Source organism: Cydia amplana, chromosome 1, assembly GCF_948474715.1.
Source record: "Cydia amplana chromosome 1, ilCydAmpl1.1, whole genome shotgun sequence".
NCBI lineage: Eukaryota > Metazoa > Arthropoda > Insecta > Lepidoptera > Tortricidae > Cydia > Cydia amplana.
Window position 1 is genome coordinate 17242924 of NC_086069.1, and position 21228 is coordinate 17264151.

The following is a 21228-nucleotide window of genomic DNA, read 5'->3' on the forward strand; positions in this document are numbered from 1 at the left end:
AAAAAATGTTTATGATGGGATTTTTTGGTACGAGTATATACGTTTTTCATCTTAGTAATGACATTTGCTCTTGATTCAAACTTGTACAATTTCAATACGAGTATAAAACTACAATTTTGCGTTAGCGCCTTCTTAACTACACATACATATAAGGTCGACTGGGTTAAATGCAACTATGGGGTAATTGTGTCTATTTAACTTATATTTTATAACAACATGAATTACAAAAGCACCCGTCATCTAGTAATAAAGAGCTACTTGGAAATGAAACGTTGCATAGTAGAGGGCGTTTCGACCAATCGTATTCGAGAAAGAACGGAGAAACGCAATAACCCCATAGTTGCATTTACCTCGCTTGACCTTAGCAACTTATTGTGATTAATTTAACGGAATTGCAAAGAAATATTTTTAGCGATAAAAGTCACCCAGAATGCGGGCTATCAATAAGGTGACCCTCTTTTTGTCACACCGGGGAAATCGGAGACGGTGGAGAGGTAAAAGGGTACAAACCACGGATATTCAATCACGGAAAATGTATATACGAATGCAAAGTGTCAACTCGTCGAAGAAAAATCTCTGATCTTCATATCTTCACTAGGTAAGCTAATAGCGCTATCCCAAGGATAATGTGCCGTAGGTACCTTCTTTGAAATAACGGTTTAGTTATATGGAATGGGAAAATCGACCCTTGCAAATAACATCCCGGGTAGGCCGTAGATAGTGCGAACTGCCATAAAATTATTTGTAAGATTATGGGAGCCTAACATAAACCCTGTGCCTATCTTCTTTGTGTTTATCAAAATGTATATTATTTTACACTACTGCGTCTGCGTCTCTGTAGATATGCTATGCGTGAAATAAAATATGTAAATATAATGAAGTTGATATAGTACTTATTTGTAACTTATATTTTTAACAAAACGGAACCCATTGACAGAGCAACGATAGATACCTTGGGTCTTCGAAAACTTTCACTTTTGTAAACGCAGCAATTGTTTTGACTACAGACGATGACGTAGCTGACTTGAAAATTATAACAAGTCGTTCTGGTAAATAGTATCATCATCGGTATTAGTAGTTGTATTGACACTATAGGATAAGGGTTCGCTTCTTTGTTTAGGAAGTTTCGTAGTTTTGAATAACGTTTTTCAATCGGTAAGTCCATCGATTGTGGTTGGTGGTGGCTACATTCATTTATTTGTTATATTCAAGTTTCAAACCAGAACCCAGTGATTAGAGAATAGGTATAATGAAAAAATCAATGATAACACCCAGCATAAAAGCGAATAAACAAAACTACACGTACTTAGTATACTACTTCTACGCAGTTAGATAATTTTGATACCTACCCAGTACCCAGAAATTTTAAGTAGGTACCTCATAAACATTTTGTCAGTCAGTTAGTCAGTTTATACCCATAAAAGATATAATAGGTATAGGAAGGCAATAGTTATCTTTGGACGTGGTATAAATTTAGTCTTTATATAATACTCTTTGCCACATGACCATCTTTGTCTTTGCGAGCTAGCAAAGCAACTCGACTAGCCTGCGGTATATCCTTTCAACTGCAGCAGCTGAGAGTAATAATCTCAACCAACATATCTTTTTCATTTGATACATAGATATAATATGATATTTGTCTCAGTGAATCTCTCTCCCACGCACCGCTAAATAATATTGGTGTGAGCCAGTTGCATTGAGACCAATATAATAAAACAAAGTTAGGTGCTAGGGGGCATTTCTCTACGTATAATATTAGACTTTTTAGTTAGGCTAATTCGAGCTTACATTTCGATATGAAAATGATGTCATTTTGTTATCATTCGTACCTACGTGCATTTCGCAATACAAACAAGCAAGTACGAACTTGTTTGTATCGTAAATGTATTGGCGCGAGCGAGACGCATGGCCGAATGATAAAAAAAATACAAATTTTCGATATTGAAGTGTAAGGTCGAATTAGCCTCAGTATCTTGCAATTCATACAATTTTACATAGGTACCCACACATATTTCTGATGGCAGCATAATCTTACTAATTAGTTTGTGACTTCATTCGATCGCCACAGCTCAAAAATTCTTTAACCAATGTTTTCTAATATTGAAAGCGCTGGTGGCCTAGCGGTAAGAGCGTGCGACTTGCAATCCGGAGGTCGCGGGTTCGAACCCCGGCTCGTACCAATGATTTTTTCGGAACTTATGTACGAAATATCATTTGATATTTACCAGTCGCTTTTCGATGAAGGAAAACATCGTGAGGAAACCGGACTAATCCCAATACGGGCCTAGCTTACCCTCTGGGTTGGAAGGTCAGATGGCAGTCGCTTTCGTAAAAACTAGTGCCCACGCCAATTACCGGGATTAGTTGTCAAGCGGACCCCAGGCTCCCATGAGCCGTGGCAAAATGCCGGGATAACGCGAGGAAGATGATGAATGTTTTCTAATATTATCGCGAAGAAAAAAGTAGGTTATAGGTAAGTAATTACCTAATTATTAGAGTTTGACTCACAATCAAATGAAATGGCTCTTGTCACGATATACTTAATTCAGTTTAAATTGTCCCACAGCTCTAATAAATATTACTTTCTTAGCATGTTAATATGAAAGTATGAAATCTGTAACAGAGGTATAGTTCAAGTAATTTCAAGCTTTATGACTATCCCGTCAAATAATTTCGCCGTTTCTGAGCTGGACGAATGAAGCGTCTTTTACACTTTGTAATGTTCCCCGTTGCAAACCGGATGGCTCAAATAATTTAGCTCAAAGGCACTTTGTCAGTGCTTTCTGTAACCTAAAAACCATTTAAAACTTTGTATTTCCTAGCCATGGAACAGTCAAATTAATGAGATGTGATATCGGTTTAAAGACATTAAGGTATTTCTCAAAAAGAATATTCACTTAAAAAGAAATGTGCACTTATATATGTCGCAGTCGGATCGTATGATTATACGATCCGACTGCGAGCCGCATTCAATCCGGCTAATCGTCGAACCGCCGCATTTCAAATCGCCCCTGTTTTGTAAAACGGCTAGCCGTAATATACACACAATGCATAAATGAATTCGCTAACTTTAATGGAGATGTTTCCTATATTTAAAATACATTATTTCACACTATGTACGAAATAAAGCATCAGAAAATTATTAGCAAAACGTGGACAGCAATTATTCTTAGACATAATTTGTACGTGACGTCACTTTTTCTGTTTTTATGCTCAGCTATTGACTCAATACGATTAGCCACTATGGAATCCATATTCCATAGTGGCTAATCGTATTGAGTCAATAGCTGAGCACTCGCAAATCGCTGGGTTGAGCTACACAAACCCAAAGTCCTCTCCACCGAGCGTCACTATTAGCTCGGCCACGACATTGAGCGACTTGCGACGGCGGCAGCGACAACGGCCGTCACAAATCGCTCAATGTCGTGGCCGAGCCGTTACCCCCAGATCGTAAGAGACGCGATCGAAATTAAAAAACACCCTAAACATTTCAACAGGGACGACGGGTATTAAATTATCGTCAACTTGGGGAGCAGTGATTCAGATGTTGAAACCAAGGGATCTATCTTCGGACCAGTGTGCGGATATTGTTGGTGTTGTGTGTAGGGATTGCAAATATTCGAAACTTTCAGGTATTCGAATATTCGACTTTTTCTGACGACATATTCGAATATTCGAATAATTATTCGAATATTATAAAAAATAAGAAAAGGAACGAGAAATCGGTTTATTATCGTTTATATTCAAAAGCTTTTTTCACATATTGCTAAAACTAATGGTATTTTGCAGAAATCCACTTAATTGACTAGATTTTATCATCCTATGAGATGCCCACATTTATAAAAACAAGTAAAACGCCAAAATTAGACGTATTCAATATTTCTAAATAAAACTTATTATAAATGCGTCGTTGCGTGTTGCGTGAAATAATATAACTTTAACCATCCAAACACCTAGGTATGTAAGATACTTTTTTTAGTAGGTAATTATTTTCCCATTTAAATTAACTTGTAGTCACTCAGGAGCCTGTAAAAAGGCCTTTAATTCCATTGTATTTTGAATCTTTATTAAATTTTATATATAATTATATAAAATTTAAGGGAAAAAGTTAGTTGACTACTGGGTGGATTATTCGTCAGCTAAAGGTGCATGGCTAGATTACCTAGTTGGGTTTGGTATGATCAAATTTGAGAATTGCGATAAGTGGCATGGCATTCACTGTAAATACCCGGAAAACACACAGAAACAGTAACTACAGCGGATGAAATAGAATATTCGAATATCAAAACAGGTCGAATATTCGAATTTGTCGAATATTCGACCTGTTTTGATATTCGAATATTCGGTCGCTTAGGTTTCGAATATTCGAATATTTTTGATTACTATAAAAATTGCAAATATTCGAATTGCAAGCCCTAGTTGCGTGTCGTGCCGTGGACAATAGACATTAGACAAAAGCGGCCAAGTGCGAGTCGGACTCGCCCATGAACTGCCATGAAGGGTTCCGTATTTAGGCGATTTATGACGTATCAAAAAAAACTACTTACTAGATCTCGTTCAAACCAATTTTCGGTGGAAGTTTACATGGTAATGTACATCATATATTTTTTTTAGTTTTATCATTCTCTTATTTTAGAAGTTACAGGGGGGGGGGGGGGACACACATTTTACCACTTTGGAAGTGTCTCTCGCGCAAACTATTCAGTTTAGAAAAAAATGATATTAGGAACCTCAATATCATTTTTGAAGACCTATCCATAGATAACCCACACGTATGGGTTTGATGAAAAAAAAAATTTTGAGTTTCAGTTCGAAGTATGGGGAACCCCAAAAATTTTTTATTTTTTTTCTATTTTTGTGTGAACATCTTAATGCGGTTCACAGAATACATCTACTTACCAAGTTTCAACAGTATAGTTCTTATAGTTTCGGAGAAAAGTGGCTGTGACATACGGACGGACAGACAGACGGACAGACGGACAGACGGACAGACAGACAGACATGACGAATCTATAAGGGTTCCATTTTTTGCCATTTGGCTACGGAACCCTAAAAACGGGTAGATCAATTTATTTGTCTACCCCGAACATTTATATAAAGTAATGTCGGGTAGTTTAGTGTTGTTTACCAGCATCTCCATTGATATTTTGCTGGGGCGTCAATCTTCCGTGACCACAGCTAGTGTACCTGGCTAAAACGTCGGAAAAAAGGTAAAATAATGAAATGTAATCGCGTTAGACCCGTTAATTATATTAATTATATGTAAAAAGCGAGTTTAAAGTGTTATATTGATTAGTATTATTGCAAGTACATAAGCCACTAAACGCGAGTAGCAAAACTTAGAAAAAACACTAGGTAATCAATGTGTAAACATGCCCCAATGTGAAGGCCAAGTCACCCTTATTATTTATATGTACTCGCATACCACACTTATCCGTTTTGACCTTACTCAATAATAAATTATTTTACTAAAAACTACAATTATTAAATAGGTACGTGCTAATTACTATCCATCCTATTCGTTAATCTTTTAATTACGTATATTACTTAATTAGCATCTACATTTATAACTGTATAAGTGCGGCCCATGAGCCATTTCAGTATTTAAATTATCACTATAATAAAACGAAGTAACAATTCGTTTTATATCATCGTAAAAACCGTCATGAGTACCGTAAAATGGGGTGAGTAGGGCCAAAACTGAAAATCAAACCTCGATAACATTTTATTTTAACATATGAAAACTGAATGGTGTATAATGAGACCGTAAGATTGTGAACCCGTTAGTTTATAATCTAACGTAGGTTAGGTTAGGTTAGATTATAATCTCCCTACCGTCAGTTTATAATGTAACTAGCGAGATTATAATATGACGAGTGTTACAATTTTACGGTGACATATATAATAAATTGTTCCGTTCCGTGTTCCGGACGTTTGTATTTTAGTTTTTATTTTATTTTGGGTAGTTCCATTTCATAACTTTGACGATAAAGAGGAAAACCCACCTCACCCCGTAGTGCCTCGTATTTGGGGTGAGAGGGGTTTTCATACAAAGGTGATTTTGGAAGATTGTTGGATCGATTTTCTTTTATTATGCGTATTACTATAGCTCCATTTTAAATTGGAATACATTATTTTTGTAGCAGTAGCCTTAAAATCCTTCTCACCCCCCTCTCAAACCTTCTCTCCCCATTCATAACCCACATCTCCCCGCGAAACCTACTCACCCCGTTTTACGGTATATGATTATTATTCAATTACCCATCTTTGCCTACGTGCAGTTTACTTGACACTGAATAAAAACGCAATGAAATAATAGGGTATTTGACTACTAGTCAAATCAGTTTATTTTTTCGAACTGTCAAAACGATTATGCTACTATGGAATAAATATGAAAGCTAGTATTTCATATTTACGTCACAATCAAATAGGTAGGTAACTTACTCTTCATAGTTTTATACGAGTTATAAAATAGAAATAGTATCTAAAAATAACTGCTGTCTACGTTTTTCTATTAATTAATCTTCTGGTGCTTTATTTCATACACCTATAGATATTTGAAAGATAGGACTACCAAAGACAGCTCAAGTTTCCTTGAGTCCAGCTACTGCTTCTTCAAACTCATCGTCATCATCAATAAAATGATGGTTTATACAGCGTCCATAAGGGTGCGCCACTTCCGCAAATGACTATGACTAGTAAGTTCATAGATAAATGCATAATTATTAATTAATAGAGAGATATACTTCTTTCCAGGGGATAACACTATTCTGCACAATGTGTCAGGAGAGTTTCGATCAGGTGAGCTGACGTGCATTCTCGGACCTTCGGGTGCTGGCAAGTCCTCCTTGATGAACATACTGGCAGGATATGCGTGAGTAATACATTACACTTCTTCTTAATAATGGCGTAAACGCCATCGACAATAAGGTCCCTTTTCATGGATAACGTCACATATAATGTAGAAATTTTAATTTTATTTTACAGTATGTCAGTGTTAGATATCGTGTAGTATACCCTTTACATGTATAGACTATTAACATAAACAGGCAACACCTAAGTTTGTACTCTATGCTACCACTCTACAATTCTATCCGGTTTGTCTGTCGTTTCCTCTCCTTTGAATATGTAAGGCTCTGCATAAGTAAATCCTATTTTCATATTTTACTATAATAATGTGACTGTTTTAAATCGTATTTGATCATCCACTGACATGGACGAAATGTAGTTTAATTTATGAGAAATTACAACTGCAATTTTGTTGAGCACAAGAAGCATTTTATTTCCGACGACATGCTTATATCACAATCCTTCGCCGCATTCTTACGCCGAGCCCTGCGCCTACGTCTGCTCAACAGGTTAAGCTGCCCAGTGGTGGATTCCGCGAGGATACTGGCAATTAGAAACCAAAGAAAGGTATGATTGTATCGAAGTGAAAATTTTGAGGTTAGAAATATCCTTCACGTTAATCACGTTTCACGTCGTCGTCGACTCTGTGCTCAACCAATACTGTCACAATGATGTTGGATGGAACACAAATGATCACAGGGGTGTGATCTCCCCTGTAAAATGCCTACACAATGATGCAACATGGAACCATGGAAACAGCTTGCTTCACTGACGAGTTGTCGGTGAAACCTACGCGTGCCCTAGTACTGCAAGGACCAGGAAGGAGTAGCACTGTGTTCTGGAGGACAAGAAGAAGAGGCCATCACGTTCAAGAATGAATATAGTAGCAAATGGTATTAAATTACTTAGTTATAATACATTTAGGGCCCTTTTATCTTCTAATGTCATCTCCAGAAATGCTTTCCATGTATTTGTTGTTTCAATCATTTTTCTGTATGTAGGACTTATTTACTTTGGGGGTTACATTTGTTACACTGTTGTTTTCCAAAAGGATCATTATAAAAACTATGATTTTCTGAAAGTCACTGGCAACCAAACATTTAATGCTTATAAGGAGAATGGTTTGTATATGGTACAAGTGCAGTGCGTCTTTGAGGAGGAGCATTCCAAGCCATTGCAGAGGCAAAGGACAGTGAATGCTCATACTGTGCTGACGGTGTCAAAGGACACCTTGCTAAAATGTCGATATCACTTGTCAGGATCAGGTATGTGGGTTTGTGGTGACGGGAAAAAGTGCATGTGTTTTATTTTCCAGAAATACACCATGAATGTTAGCGATGCGCCAACATCTGTTGGCAGTAGGCTCGCTACTCAACCCAAGATATATCCTGATGTGAATGGACTTATGCAAGCCAGTTTTTGGGGCGTAACTTGCATCTTGTTGGCCTTCACAAACCTTTGTACCCAAAGAACATGGGAATTGAAACAATATTTTAAGGTGAGTTCTCTTTTGTTTGCTTTTATATACATTATTGAGAAACTCTTTGTTTTGCCAGGACACATTTTTCATAGTAGGCTTGATTTTTCATGCAATAAACTTGCCATTTATTTTGAAGAGCTTAGTATCACACACCTAACCACATTGCCTTACTGTCAAAAGCAAACTAACATTTTTAATTTTAATAAAGCCAAATCTATGCTGCTTTTATCCGGCCTGTGTGTTTGTTACTGGGGAGTAACATCTCCTACCAGCGCACTGTCAGGCGGAGTGCTCGAATGCTTGTGGACTGAGTCCGTCAGTGATGTCAGCCACTTATGCTATTTCGGTTTTGCAGCTTATAGATTGTCCAAAGGCTTGTGGACTGAGTCTGTTATTGATGTTAGCCACTTATGCTATTTTGGCTTTATGGCTTATGGGTTGTCCAAATGCTTGTGGACTGAGTCGTTCATCGATGTTAGCCACTTGTGCTATTTTGGCTTTATGGCCCATGGTTTATCCAAATGCTTAAGGACAGAGTCTTTTATTTATGTCAGCCATTTGTGTCATTTAGATTTTACTGCTTATAGGATACTCAAAAGCTTGTTGACTAAGTCTTTTAAAGTTGCTAGTCACTTGAGCATTTTCGATAGTATTACCTACTCATATGTTTCTATTCAGTGGCTTGACACTAGAGCAAAGGTTCTTCTTTTAGTTGGTTATGGTGATATTTTTCAAAGATACAGCTTAATTGATCCGCTTTATCCTCATAAAGTTTTGCAATCATTTCTAGTCATTTTTATTGAGGATAATTTAATTGGAAAACTTAACAGTGGTAAAATTAAATGCAGAGCCTATTTCAATTTCAATAATTATATTTTTTATGACAAAGACCATTTTAATATTCAAATGCCCAATGATGAAAATAATTTTATTGCATTGAATAATTTTAATTATGACTATAATTTGAAGACGGAATTAAATTTTAATAAAGTCATAAATAATAAATCTGAATCAGCTGATTGTTCATACACATTTAATAATGTTTCAGGTGCAGAGTCACCAACGCGGTCAGCGTGGTTGCTGCTATCTGGATACTACCATGCGGATGATGTAGGTGCAAGTGACAGTCCCGGTGATGAAGCTTGCGTCCCAAAGGGCGCCGTGTCTTCTCTGCCGGAGTCATCACTTGACAGTTGTGACGAAGGTGATGAAGCTGGTGGCCCAATGGGCGCCGTATCTTCTCTGCCGGAGTCTCCACCGATTGACAAAGGTGATGAAGTTGGTGATCCTCTGGGTGCCGTGTATTCTCTGCCGGAGTCTGCATTAAGCGACATAGGTGATGAAACTGGTGATCTGATGGGTGCCGTATCTTCTCTGCCAGAGTCTGCATCAAGCTACGAACGTGATGAAGCTGGTGAACCCATAGGTATTGTATCTTCTCTGCCGGAGTCTGCATCAAGCGACAAAGGTGATGAAGCTGGTAATATGATGGGCGCCGTAACTTCTCTGACGGACTATGCTAAAAGTGAGCTGACGCTGCCGGCTGCTTCCGACACGTCTAGTTCACGTCCCGTAAGTAACATACAATTTTAATGTGTGAGCATCTGAGTCTGATTGTCTGTAACAGACGAAGGTGATGAAGTAGGTAGTTGTGCCATGTCTTCTCTGCCAGTCTGTACTAAATGAACCGACGTTGCCAGCTGTTAGCGACACGTCTCGTTCACGTCGCTGCCAATGTAAAACACGAGGTAATTTTAATGGCTAAAGGCTGTTCGTGAAATGCAAGGTGAGTGCAATTCTTTACCTAAGAATAGATCCTGGTAGACATGCCTATAGATGAACACATCAGGCAAGCCTTTACAATTTTACATAAGGTTGGTTGCTCGTGGCTACAGTCATTGACTTAACGCCTCACGGACACTTTTGCACCTTATACATTTAAGGCATAAGATTTAACAAACTTTTATTTATTTATTGTTATACCAGTGTAACACCTGCGATTCTTTTTTTATGGCAAACTGCTTACAGGCCATCTGTAGTAAATACTGAGAAATCATAATTTGTACGGCCTTAAGCAAACAAGTCACATGTATAATGCATATATATAAGTTTTACTCAACATGTGATCCGTGTATTTATATCATGAATGAAAAACAAAGGCTGAATAATGCTAATAATGCCTATATGTAGAATGTTGTAATTTTTATTGACGTTTTACAACTTTTACAATGTTAATTTTAAAAATTTAACTAACATATGGGCTAATCTGATTTTGTCATGCATATATTTTATAGATTAATGCATTCACAACTTATCAATCTGAATAAGTAGGTACATAAAGTGGTTACTAGACTTATTTTGGTAAATTTTCTTTTGTACAAGCAATGAAAGAAGTGTATTGTACTTACCTTCTATACTTGTGTTTATTTTTCATTATTGTCTGTACTTGACTAAGTATTATTGAAAATGTAGCCAAATATTATGTATTTAAACGCATGTAATGAGTCATTGGCGCATTGCAAAGCGTGTGCATCGTTACTTAATGAATGGTACTATAAATAGTGACATTTGTTTCATAAAGTTTTAAAAGTCAATGCATATGCTTTTGCAGAATGGGCTAGTGATTTGTTTACAAGTCCTATACCTACTGGCTTTATCCTTAATTTAGGCTGTTATGTAAGCTGTAACTGGGAGGCCAGAAAAGCGTTGTACTATATGTCACTTTCTAATTGTGAGTCTTGGTACATAGCCCTTGGAGATTATTATAGGAACATTTGCTTTGTTTGAAATTTCTTTGAAATTATCAACAAAACGTTGTGTTGTTATTTGTGATAGCCAAAGAGCTTAAAAGCTTTCTGTTTAATACTCCCATGAAAACAATTAATTTAACATATACCTAAGTTATGTTTCTTTAAGACCTGATTTAAATATAGAGGGCTTGTTAACTAACAGTATTGTGTTTGAAGATGTTTTGTTTTTCTTTATGTACTGCTATACTATTTAAATTTATACAGGGATTGATTAAGATATATATAGTTGTGTTAAAAATGTAATGCCTGTCATAGCCTGCTTTTCTGCATGTCTATGTTTATTGTTACAGATATTAGCTGGCAGTGTATAATTATAAGTATGCTTTATGTAGAGCCATACTTAGATTTTTTCTTGGCATGTAAAGTGTAAGGAGGAGTGTTAGATATCGTGTAGTATACCCTTTACATGTATAGACTATTAACATAAACAGGCAACACCTAAGTTTGTACTCTATGCTACCACTCTACAATTCTATCCGGTTTGTCTGTCGTTTCCTCTCCTTTGAATATGTAAGGCTCTGCATAAGTAAATCCTATTTTCATATTTTACTATAATAATGTGACTGTTTTAAATCGTATTTGATCATCCACTGACATGGACGAAATGTAGTTTAATTTATGAGAAATTACAACTGCAATTTTGTTGAGCACAAGAAGCATTTTATTTCCGACGACATGCTTATATCACAATCCTTCGCCGCATTCCTACGCCGAGCCCTGCGCCTACGTCTGCTCAACAGTCAGTATGTGAGCGAGATGCATAAAATATAAGTTAGTGACTCGTGATAGGGGTAGGTACTAGATGCTTTTCTGTTTTTGGAATTGAAATATTGAGAGCTTACAATTAAAAATTGTACCTACCTACTATTGGTGTGTTCCGCTACCATTAATGCTGACTGCACATTGCCGTAAAAATATTGCTTGATTAACGCATTATTAACTTCAAAATGTCAGCGGTCTGTGGATTACCACCTTAAAATCACATTTAATGCAATATAAAGTATACCAACCCAAAGGCAAGTCCACCAAGGTTCGCAAAACGTTCTTCGCATGAAAATGTTTTCGACCACTGGCAAGTAGGATGGTCATTCTTTATTAAGAAGGTCCGATACGCCGCATCGTTCCGACAACTCAATGTTGGATATCATATTTTATGGACACGATTTTGCGGAATCGTATCATTTTCTTGATTTTATTTCCAGGAAACGCAGTGTCATGGACAAAGCTATGTTTACAAACTGTAAATTATTAAAAAAACCCCAACAACTAACATAATTATAGCTCTCATATCGTGATAAAACTTAAGAGTTGCTGAAAGTTAATGTAATATTCTGATTCATAAAGCTTTTTATACACATGTTACTTCGGTTATATTAAACAGCTCCGCTACTCGTACAGAGGTATATTAAATATGTAGATGAGTAGATGACATACAACGCACAGCTTAAACCGATGAAAAATGTTGTAGAGCTTCACTAAGAAATGAGTTCATTAAATTACACCCCTCAGGTGGTGAAAAGGAGGTTGAAAGTCTTTAGCGACTTAACGTGGACAATTTAATCGGCGAAAGGCAGTTTATTATGTTTTAATCCAAGAATTTGTGATATTTATTTGAAAACCTGTGTCTTTTAAATCGAGAAAAAATACCAAATCACGCTGACACTGTTAGACCAGGTACTTAATGGTACTAAAAGCTAATTTCTTAGTGCCTTATACATGAGGGTGAAATTTCTGTGCTTCTAAAAAGCACATTTTGGACCGAGTAATGACGAGGCAGATTGCGTGATATTGAAAAAGCGACCACTTTGATAAGATCTCCCAATCTTACGATTTTTTTTGTGCAAAATATATACCATCTAGGTATTCTAGGTCAACAATGCTGTTAGTTTCTTGAGATAGTATTTTTAATGGGTCTCTATTGTTTCCCAAATAGTTTTAAGCCACGAAAATCCTGAAATGTTAACGGTTTCAGTTTTATGACTAATGATAATATGACAAACAATACATTATGACTTAAAACTTTATGGGAAACAAAGGGACCCCATTTTTAGGGTTCCGTACCCAAAGGGTAAAAACGGGACCCTATTACTAAGACTCCGCTGTCCGTCCGTCCGTCCGTCCGTCCGTCCGTCTGTCACCAGGCTGTATCTCACGAACCGTGATAGCTAGACAGTTGAAATTTTCACAGATGATTAGGGCTTGCAATTCGAATATTCGAATATTCGAATTTGTCGAATATTCGACCTGTTTTGATATTCGAATATTCGGCCGCTCAGGTTTCGAATATTCGAATATTTTTTATTACTGTAAAAAAATCTATGTCATCCGCTGTAGTTACAGTTTCTGTGTGTTTTACGGGTATTTACAGTGAATGAGGAACGGTAGGTCCCCAAATGCGAAGGAAATAATATTTTTACTCTATTCCTCTCTCTCTCTCACTCTAGACTTCGTGAATACAGTGAAACCTGACTCAATTTAAAAGAAAACGAAATCAAAAAGTATGTTATTTTTACGGTGCGTAAGTTTTAAGTTAAAGGGTCATTCTGTTTATTCAGTACAAGCGTACGTTAAGCGAATTTCTGAAGTCTAAACCTTGCCACTTATCGCAATTCTCAAATGTAATCATACCAAACCTGCCCAACTTGGTAATCTAACCATGCACCTTTAGCTGACGAATAATCCACCCAGTACTCAACTAACTTTTTCCCTTAAATATTCTAATATTATATAATTAGCCGACCATTAGGAATAATAACTTGCCAAAATAAATAAAGTCAATAAAGATTCAAAATACAATGAAATTAAAGGCCTTTTTACAGGCCTTTGAGTGATTACAAGTTAATTTAAATCGGAAAATAATTACCTACTAAGAAAAATATCTTACATACCTAGGTGTTTGGATGGTTAAAGTTATATTATTTCACGCAACGACGCATTTATAATAAGTGTTATCTAGAAATATTAAATACGTCTAATTTTGGCGTTTTACTTGTTTTTATAAATGTGGGCATCTTATAAATAGTAGGATGATAAAATCTAGTCAATTAAGTGGATTTCTCTGCCAAATATCCTTAGTTTTAGCAATATGTGAAAAAAGCTTTTGAAAAAACGATAATAAACCGATTTCTCGTTCCTTTTCTTATTTTTTGTAATATTCGAATAATTATTCGAATATTCGAATACGTCGTCAGAAAAAGTCGAATATTCGAATATCTGAAAGTTTCGAATATTTGCAAGCCCTACAGATGATGTATCTCTGTTGCCGCTATAACAACAAATACTAAAAACAGAATAAAATAAAGATTTAAGTGAGGCTCCCATACAACAAACGTGATTTTTGACCGAAGTTAAGCAACGTCGGGCGGGGTCAGTACTTGGATGGGTGACTGTTTTTTTGCTTGTTTTGCTCTATTTTTTGTTGATGGTGCGGAACCCTCCGTGCGCGAGTCCGACTCGCACTTGGCCGGTTTTAATGCACTCCTAAGATATGAGAACATCAACTAATATAAAAATAAACACGGTAGTTTGTCTATGGCGCTCTGTGGTGGTAAAACAAAGTTATGAATCGTAAAAGGAACAGCACGAAGCATTATTGTTTCACAGACTGCCGCACGGTTAGGTATGTAAGTTGTATTACATTTTATAAGTTTAACATCCCATGCCCCTTGTAGGTATGTACATAGGCATGTATACAAATTATACGATGTGTTTTATTACAAACGTTTATTTTAATTTGAAATATGTAAGCATGTACATGTGTAATTCTGAGCCTTACCATGACTGCCTTAGCTGTGTCAATCTGACATATTCGCTAACATCTGCGTAACTTACTTTCTGTACATCTCGTTCGCATTAATTATGCGAGTGCGATCAAGATGCATAAAAAGTTAAATAAATAAAATAAATAAATATTGGGGGACATCTTACACAGATCAACCTAGCCCCAAACTAAGCAAAGCTTGTACTATGGATGCTAGGCGACGATATACATACTTATATAGATAAATACATACTTATATACGTAGAAAACATCCATGACTCCGGAACAAATATTAGTGTTCATCACACAAATAAATGCCCTTACCGGGATTCGAACCCAGGACCATCGGCTTAGCAGGCAGGGTCACTACCCACTAGGCCAGACCGGTCGTTAAGCCAATTAGTTAAGCACACGCACAAAAAAATTAAATGCTCCTAACTATTATAATATATATAATTAAAAAATCGAAAAAAAGTCTTAACGTAGGGACATAGCTATAGTTGATATACAACAAACTGTGTCAAAATATTTTCAATAAAGTTTAGTAAAGAAAGGAAAAGGAGGACTACATTTGTATGAAACTGCGATTTCGCGCGGGTCCTCTATTTTCGTCTTAAGGTTTACTAGTAAATAATTAATTACTAAGGTGACTTCTTTTTGTTTGCCCTCAGTCGATCATCTCTATACCTATTCTAATCTTTAAATAAATCTTAATTCAGGATCTAATTGATGAGTATCATAAATTAAGTGGATATAATTGCTGTAACAATTTTCGTCTGACAAATTTCGTCGTCAATGTATCTGGAAATTACTATCCTCTGTCTATGAATAAGATGAATAAGCGGGACAACGATTTGCACTATATCAGACCATCATATAGAAGTAAAACAGACGCGAGTCAAACTGGCTTAAAGTTCTAAACAACTGCGTTTCAGCTAAAATTTGCACTCTACTTGTAAAATTAACTCGCACGTTTCACTTCAAAGTTGGCGAACATGCAGTCACATTGTAACGAGTTTGTTTAGTCTACGTCATGTTTGCAGTTTACACATGGACTATATACTCATATTTAAGAGGTAGCAATTTTGTTGCAAGTTATTAAAAAAAAAACATAATTGTATAATTATTAATTACTTTTCTTTTTACCCATAGCATTGGTACAAAATATTTGGATTTAATTATTGATTCCCAGTATTCTAATTAAATAATTCCGCTCATTTGATATAAGATGTTCATATCGATATATTGTACGTCGCTAAATATCACTTATGCCTTACCTACAAAGTGTGGAAACAGACCTTTCTGTGTAATATAGTCTCTAAACATTTTTTATTTCTTCTTAACAGTTCAAACAACGTAAGCGGACGAGTAACAGTGAACGGGCACGCGCGCGACATGCACGTGTTCAAGAAGCTGTGCTGTTACATTATGCAGGACGACATGCTGCAGCCGCGGCTCACGGTCATCGAGGCCATGAGGATCGCAGCTAATCTCAAGTTGGGCAAGGAGCTTGGTAGAGCTGAAAAGCATCTTATCGTGAGTAACATATTTCACGTGCTAGATAAATCTATGCACAATACGTCATGGCAAGACAACATGGTTCAACCTTGAGTGACGGTCATCAAGGTAATGAAAGTGTGGAGCGTAGACTGTAGTTTTGAAGTTGAATTAAAGTTCTGCGAGAAGAGAAGAAACAGCACTCAGGAACGCGCCAGCCGGGATACCTTCGAAGTCCGCTTGCCGTACCTCCAATACCACCATTACCGGGTTAGTGGGTTAGTATGTTAATAAGAACACATATTTATGGTTAATATGTGACGTGTTAAGGCATATGTTGCCTGTAGTAGTATGTAGTGATGAGTGAGTAAGCTACCACGGCGGGAGGCGGTATTTATAGGCGCGCGCCCCACCATAGCCACTTAGGCCACGCCTACTTAAGATGTGGGTGTTACGTGCAGAGTCAGTTTTCCTTTATTCGACCAATAAGCTTACGCTATTACATTTGATTGGGGAATGGGTAAAATATATTTATTAGGAACATAATTGACTTAAATCTAGGCATATAACACAAATAATATTATTAATAACACAATATAAGTTAAAAATACACATGAAAGTAAAGGGTACATAAAACATAATAAAAACGCTTAAAACTAACATGCTTAATTTTAATGAGCTATACACGACAATCTCCGACTACGCGATACTGCTGCCGTCAGATTGTGCCTTTACTTGGGCAATCTGCAGCCTCAATTTTGCAGTATCGGACTCTGTCTTAGCAACGACTAGAGCGGCTTTACGAACCTCGAGCTGAGCCATTAGCACGGCTATTTCACTATCGCGGTCCCTATGTACCGATTCGCGATCCCTATTTGATGCGCGATCAGACGGCGCCCGCGGCGGCGGCGCGACAGCGGTTTCATTACGTACTAGCGTATTCGACCTACTGCGAACTACTACCGTATCATCAAACACTTCCGAGTGTACCGACTCATTATCACCACTAGTTTTCTGGTTGCCACTGGTGCCTTTGCTCCACGTATTCGTCTCGTCGGACGTCGTCTTGCCCGATGAGGGGGTAGGGGTGTCCGCGTTGGGCGCGGGGGCAGGCAGGCCCTTCCTGCGCGAGCGAAGGCTACGTGCTTCCTTTTCCGACATCTTCACTGGAAACACTTTACACTTACACTTGACACACGCGGGGGGTCCCTAACTATATACAGATTTACCTACCTAACGCCTATGCTCTGACGTTACCGAGCGCAACGTCAGTGCCCCTAAGCGTGGATCCCTCGGTGCACTGAATCTCCCGCAATGGCTAAGTGCAATGCCTTCGAAAGCAGTGTGTTGGTATCACCATGTGACACATGCAACTAAAGTTGCCAGGACACGTGAGTGGAGGAGAACCTACAACACAACACGGTCCGACCGGCAAGCCGGTAATGGTGGGGTATGGGAAGGTTATTGGGGTAGGGTCTAAGCCGAAGCGAACTTCTAGGCTCAGCGCGTACTTGTTTCTTTTTTCCAGTCTGAGTGTTACTTGAAACTCAGCGCGTACTTGTTTCTTTCTTGATCCGGTTCGAAGGACCAAATTGTGGAGCGTAGACTGTAGTTTTGAAGTTGAATTAAAGTTCTGCGAGAAGAGAAGAAACAGCACTCAGGAACGCGCCAGCCGGGATACCACACTCAACCCTCTTCGAGTAATTTCAGTTCATTAAGTACAAGCCATATAATAAAAATCAGAATTTAGATTCTGCCATACAAACTTACGAGATTGTGGCCATACAAACTTACGAGATAAAAATATTACGTACAAACAAGAAACCTAGTTGGTAGGTAGGTATTTTATGCCCCTGATAAGGTCGCAGCGCAAACACCTTTCAGTAAACTCGAATTGAGTATGTCAAAACGTTAGTTACTGCTTTTTTCTAACAGTCATTATACATTTGACCGTACTCTTATCAGTGTATACGGTCGAGGCCGACCGCCTTTATGTCATCTTGGCATCGGGGTCACGCTCCCAACGATTTTCTTTAAGTGGAGTCCATTTATCTGTACTTGCCTTTTTCTATAGATAACCGATTTTACACCGGCCTTTCCGGATTTGTTGCCTAGAGCCGGATAAGATCCTTTTAGGCGGGATTAGTTTTTGTTCAAGACCCTTTTTATTGGGAGTTCAAAAACCCACAATACAAGTGAATTATTTAGTTATTTAATGGGAGCAGTTTTATTCGTCTTTTCTATTGCAACTTTACTCTCTTAATTAATTAAGTTGCTTTAGGATCATAGAAAAACATTTAAGCTGCAGAACATAGAGGGTAAATCACCAATAATTGGTAATTTCAGAAAGAATTTCACTATTAAGAAAAAAACTTAGTAAAAAGTTGCAGTGCAGCAACTGAATTGTTAATTCCCAAATCATTTATTACCCTATTCGCTTCTCATACCTTTTTTGTAATCTCGAACACAAATAATAGTAATCAGAATTTATTTAGATGTACATATAACAAAAAAACCGGCCAAGTGCGAGTCGGACTCGCGCACGGAGAGTTCCGCACCATCAACAAAAAATAGAGCAAAACAAGCAAAAAAACGGTCACCCATCCAAGTACTGACCCCGCCCGACGTTGCTTAACTTCGGTCAAAAATCACGTTTGTTGTATGGGAGCCCCAATTAAATCTTTATTTTATTCTGTTTTTAGTATTTGTTGTTATAGCGGCAACAGAAATACATCATCTGTGAAAATTTCAACTGTCTAGCTATCACGGTTCGTGAGATACAGCCTGGTGACAGACGGACGGACGGACGGACGGACGGACGGACGGACGGACGGACGGACGGACGGACGGACGGACAGCGGAGTCTTAGTAATAGGGTCCCGTTTTTACGGAACCCTAAAAAACAATTTTAATTGATGCCAAAACAAAATTAGTATCTTTATACTACTCGTTGTTTACTAGAGATGAACCCATACAGGGCATAAAACACAGGCATTTTAAACTTAGTGTCATCGTGTTGCTCATCGAACTAAGATTCTGTGTATTTGTAGGCAATCTACTGTCACGGGACGATGTGATTGCATTTGGGACGGTGTCCGTTCTGTATGACATACTACTTATTCTGTCACTGGACGCTAAAATAAAAATATTTCAAATTTTGTTTTAGGTTACAGAAATTTTGCAGACCCTTGGTCTCTGGGACCACCGGGACACGAGATCCGAGTGCCTGTCTGGAGGACAGTCCAAGCGGCTCTCCGTTGCTTTAGAACTTGTCAACAACCCACCTATCATATTTTTGGATGAACCTACCACGTAAGTCGAGTCAATATAAGCCGTTGCTTATCATTTACGGGTGGTATTATAATATTGTTAACCTATTTCGGCCTTTAGGTAATTAATAATTTACTCCCTTATTCATAAAACTTAGCAACCTCTTATAAACTTCTGTAAAATTTTGGTTCTTTCTTACAAACAGAAAAGTCAATATGATGGACTGGGACACCCGATTATCAATGGTTTGTTAAATATATTTGAATAACGCCATTAATATCTATCTATAGACCTTACTTGCCTGAAAATAAATTATATTTTATATTTGATTTCATTTTATTTTTTAATTAAGGATGGCCGTTTCGTCATCAGCTATCTCACGTAACCTATACAGGCGGTCTAGCATGAGTTGCGTTCTCGCGCGTGACTTCAAGTATGGAGTCGCGCGCGAGAACGCAACTCATGCTAGACCGCCTGGTGAAATTAAGAGACGCCCACATGGCTCCACAAATAGGTCACTTCAAATATTTACGCGGTGTCGCTTATGAACATTCATAATTCGATATTCGAGAGAAAACTTAATTACCCACAGGCCGAATTTTCCCTTACGTCACCCTACCCAAGTCGTCAAAAATGTACGATGTCGCAAGCTGACAAGAATAGGTATACAGGGTGCTTCCTGTAACAGGAGCAATAAATTAAACTAAAGGCTGTACTCCTCAAACTGACCAACATTTCTTCAGCAACTTTTAAAAATTATGAATCCTTTAGACTTCCTCTTTTTCATACAAAATAAATATTGCCTTCAATGTACGCTGACATCAGTGTGTTTGACGTTGCTTGTCACGCTTTAAACAAAACAAAATTTGCAATACATTGCGTCTTAGGATAAACTTTAAAGTGTAATAAAAATCAAAACAGGAGTTATTTTCAAAAGTTGCTGAACAAATGTTGGTCAGTTTGAGGAGTACAGTCTACAGTTTAATTTATTGCTCCTGTTACAGGAAGCACCCTGTATAAATTGTATTTAAGTCATGTTAAGCAAAGTTATAATACCTTCTCAAATCCCTACTTTGTGGACTGTTACCCATACACAATACAATACATTAATGTTTGATCACTTTAATCTATTGAAATGAGTAAAGAACATCGTAAGACCCCTACTGTACAATACATTTCCCTCCAATGACTATTATATCTTTTGAGTTACATACATTAATCTCCTTTACTAGAAAGGCTTTTAGGATATTAGTTTGTGTCTAGAATAATTTTGTACGCAAAGAAGTTATATAGTTACCTTCTTGAAAAGAAATTCAATTCGAGGAACGTTATTGAGAGATTAATACAACTATTAACTATTTCTTTAGATATTAATCACTACATAGTATAAAACAAAGTCGCTTCCCTGTCTGTCTGTCTGTCTCTCTGTATGCTTAGATCTTTAAAACTACGTAACGGATTTTGATGCGGTTTTTTAGGGTTCCGTAGCCAAATGGCAAAAAACGGAACCCTTATAGATTCGTCATGTCTGTCTGTCTGTCTGTCCGTCTGTCTGTCCGTCC

General features: G+C 37.4%; 1 protein-coding gene across 1 annotated transcript in view; it reads left to right on the plus strand.

Annotated features, from left to right (window-relative positions):
- Positions 1 to 21228, plus strand: part of LOC134649195 (ATP-binding cassette subfamily G member 4-like) — a 103531-nt gene that overhangs the window by 38940 nt on the left and 43363 nt on the right. The window contains exons 2-4 of the mRNA XM_063503917.1: positions 6757 to 6874; positions 16246 to 16435; positions 19563 to 19708. Of these exons, the coding sequence (XP_063359987.1) occupies positions 6757 to 6874; positions 16246 to 16435; positions 19563 to 19708 (454 nt within the window). The remainder of the gene's footprint in view (positions 1 to 6756; positions 6875 to 16245; positions 16436 to 19562; positions 19709 to 21228) is intronic.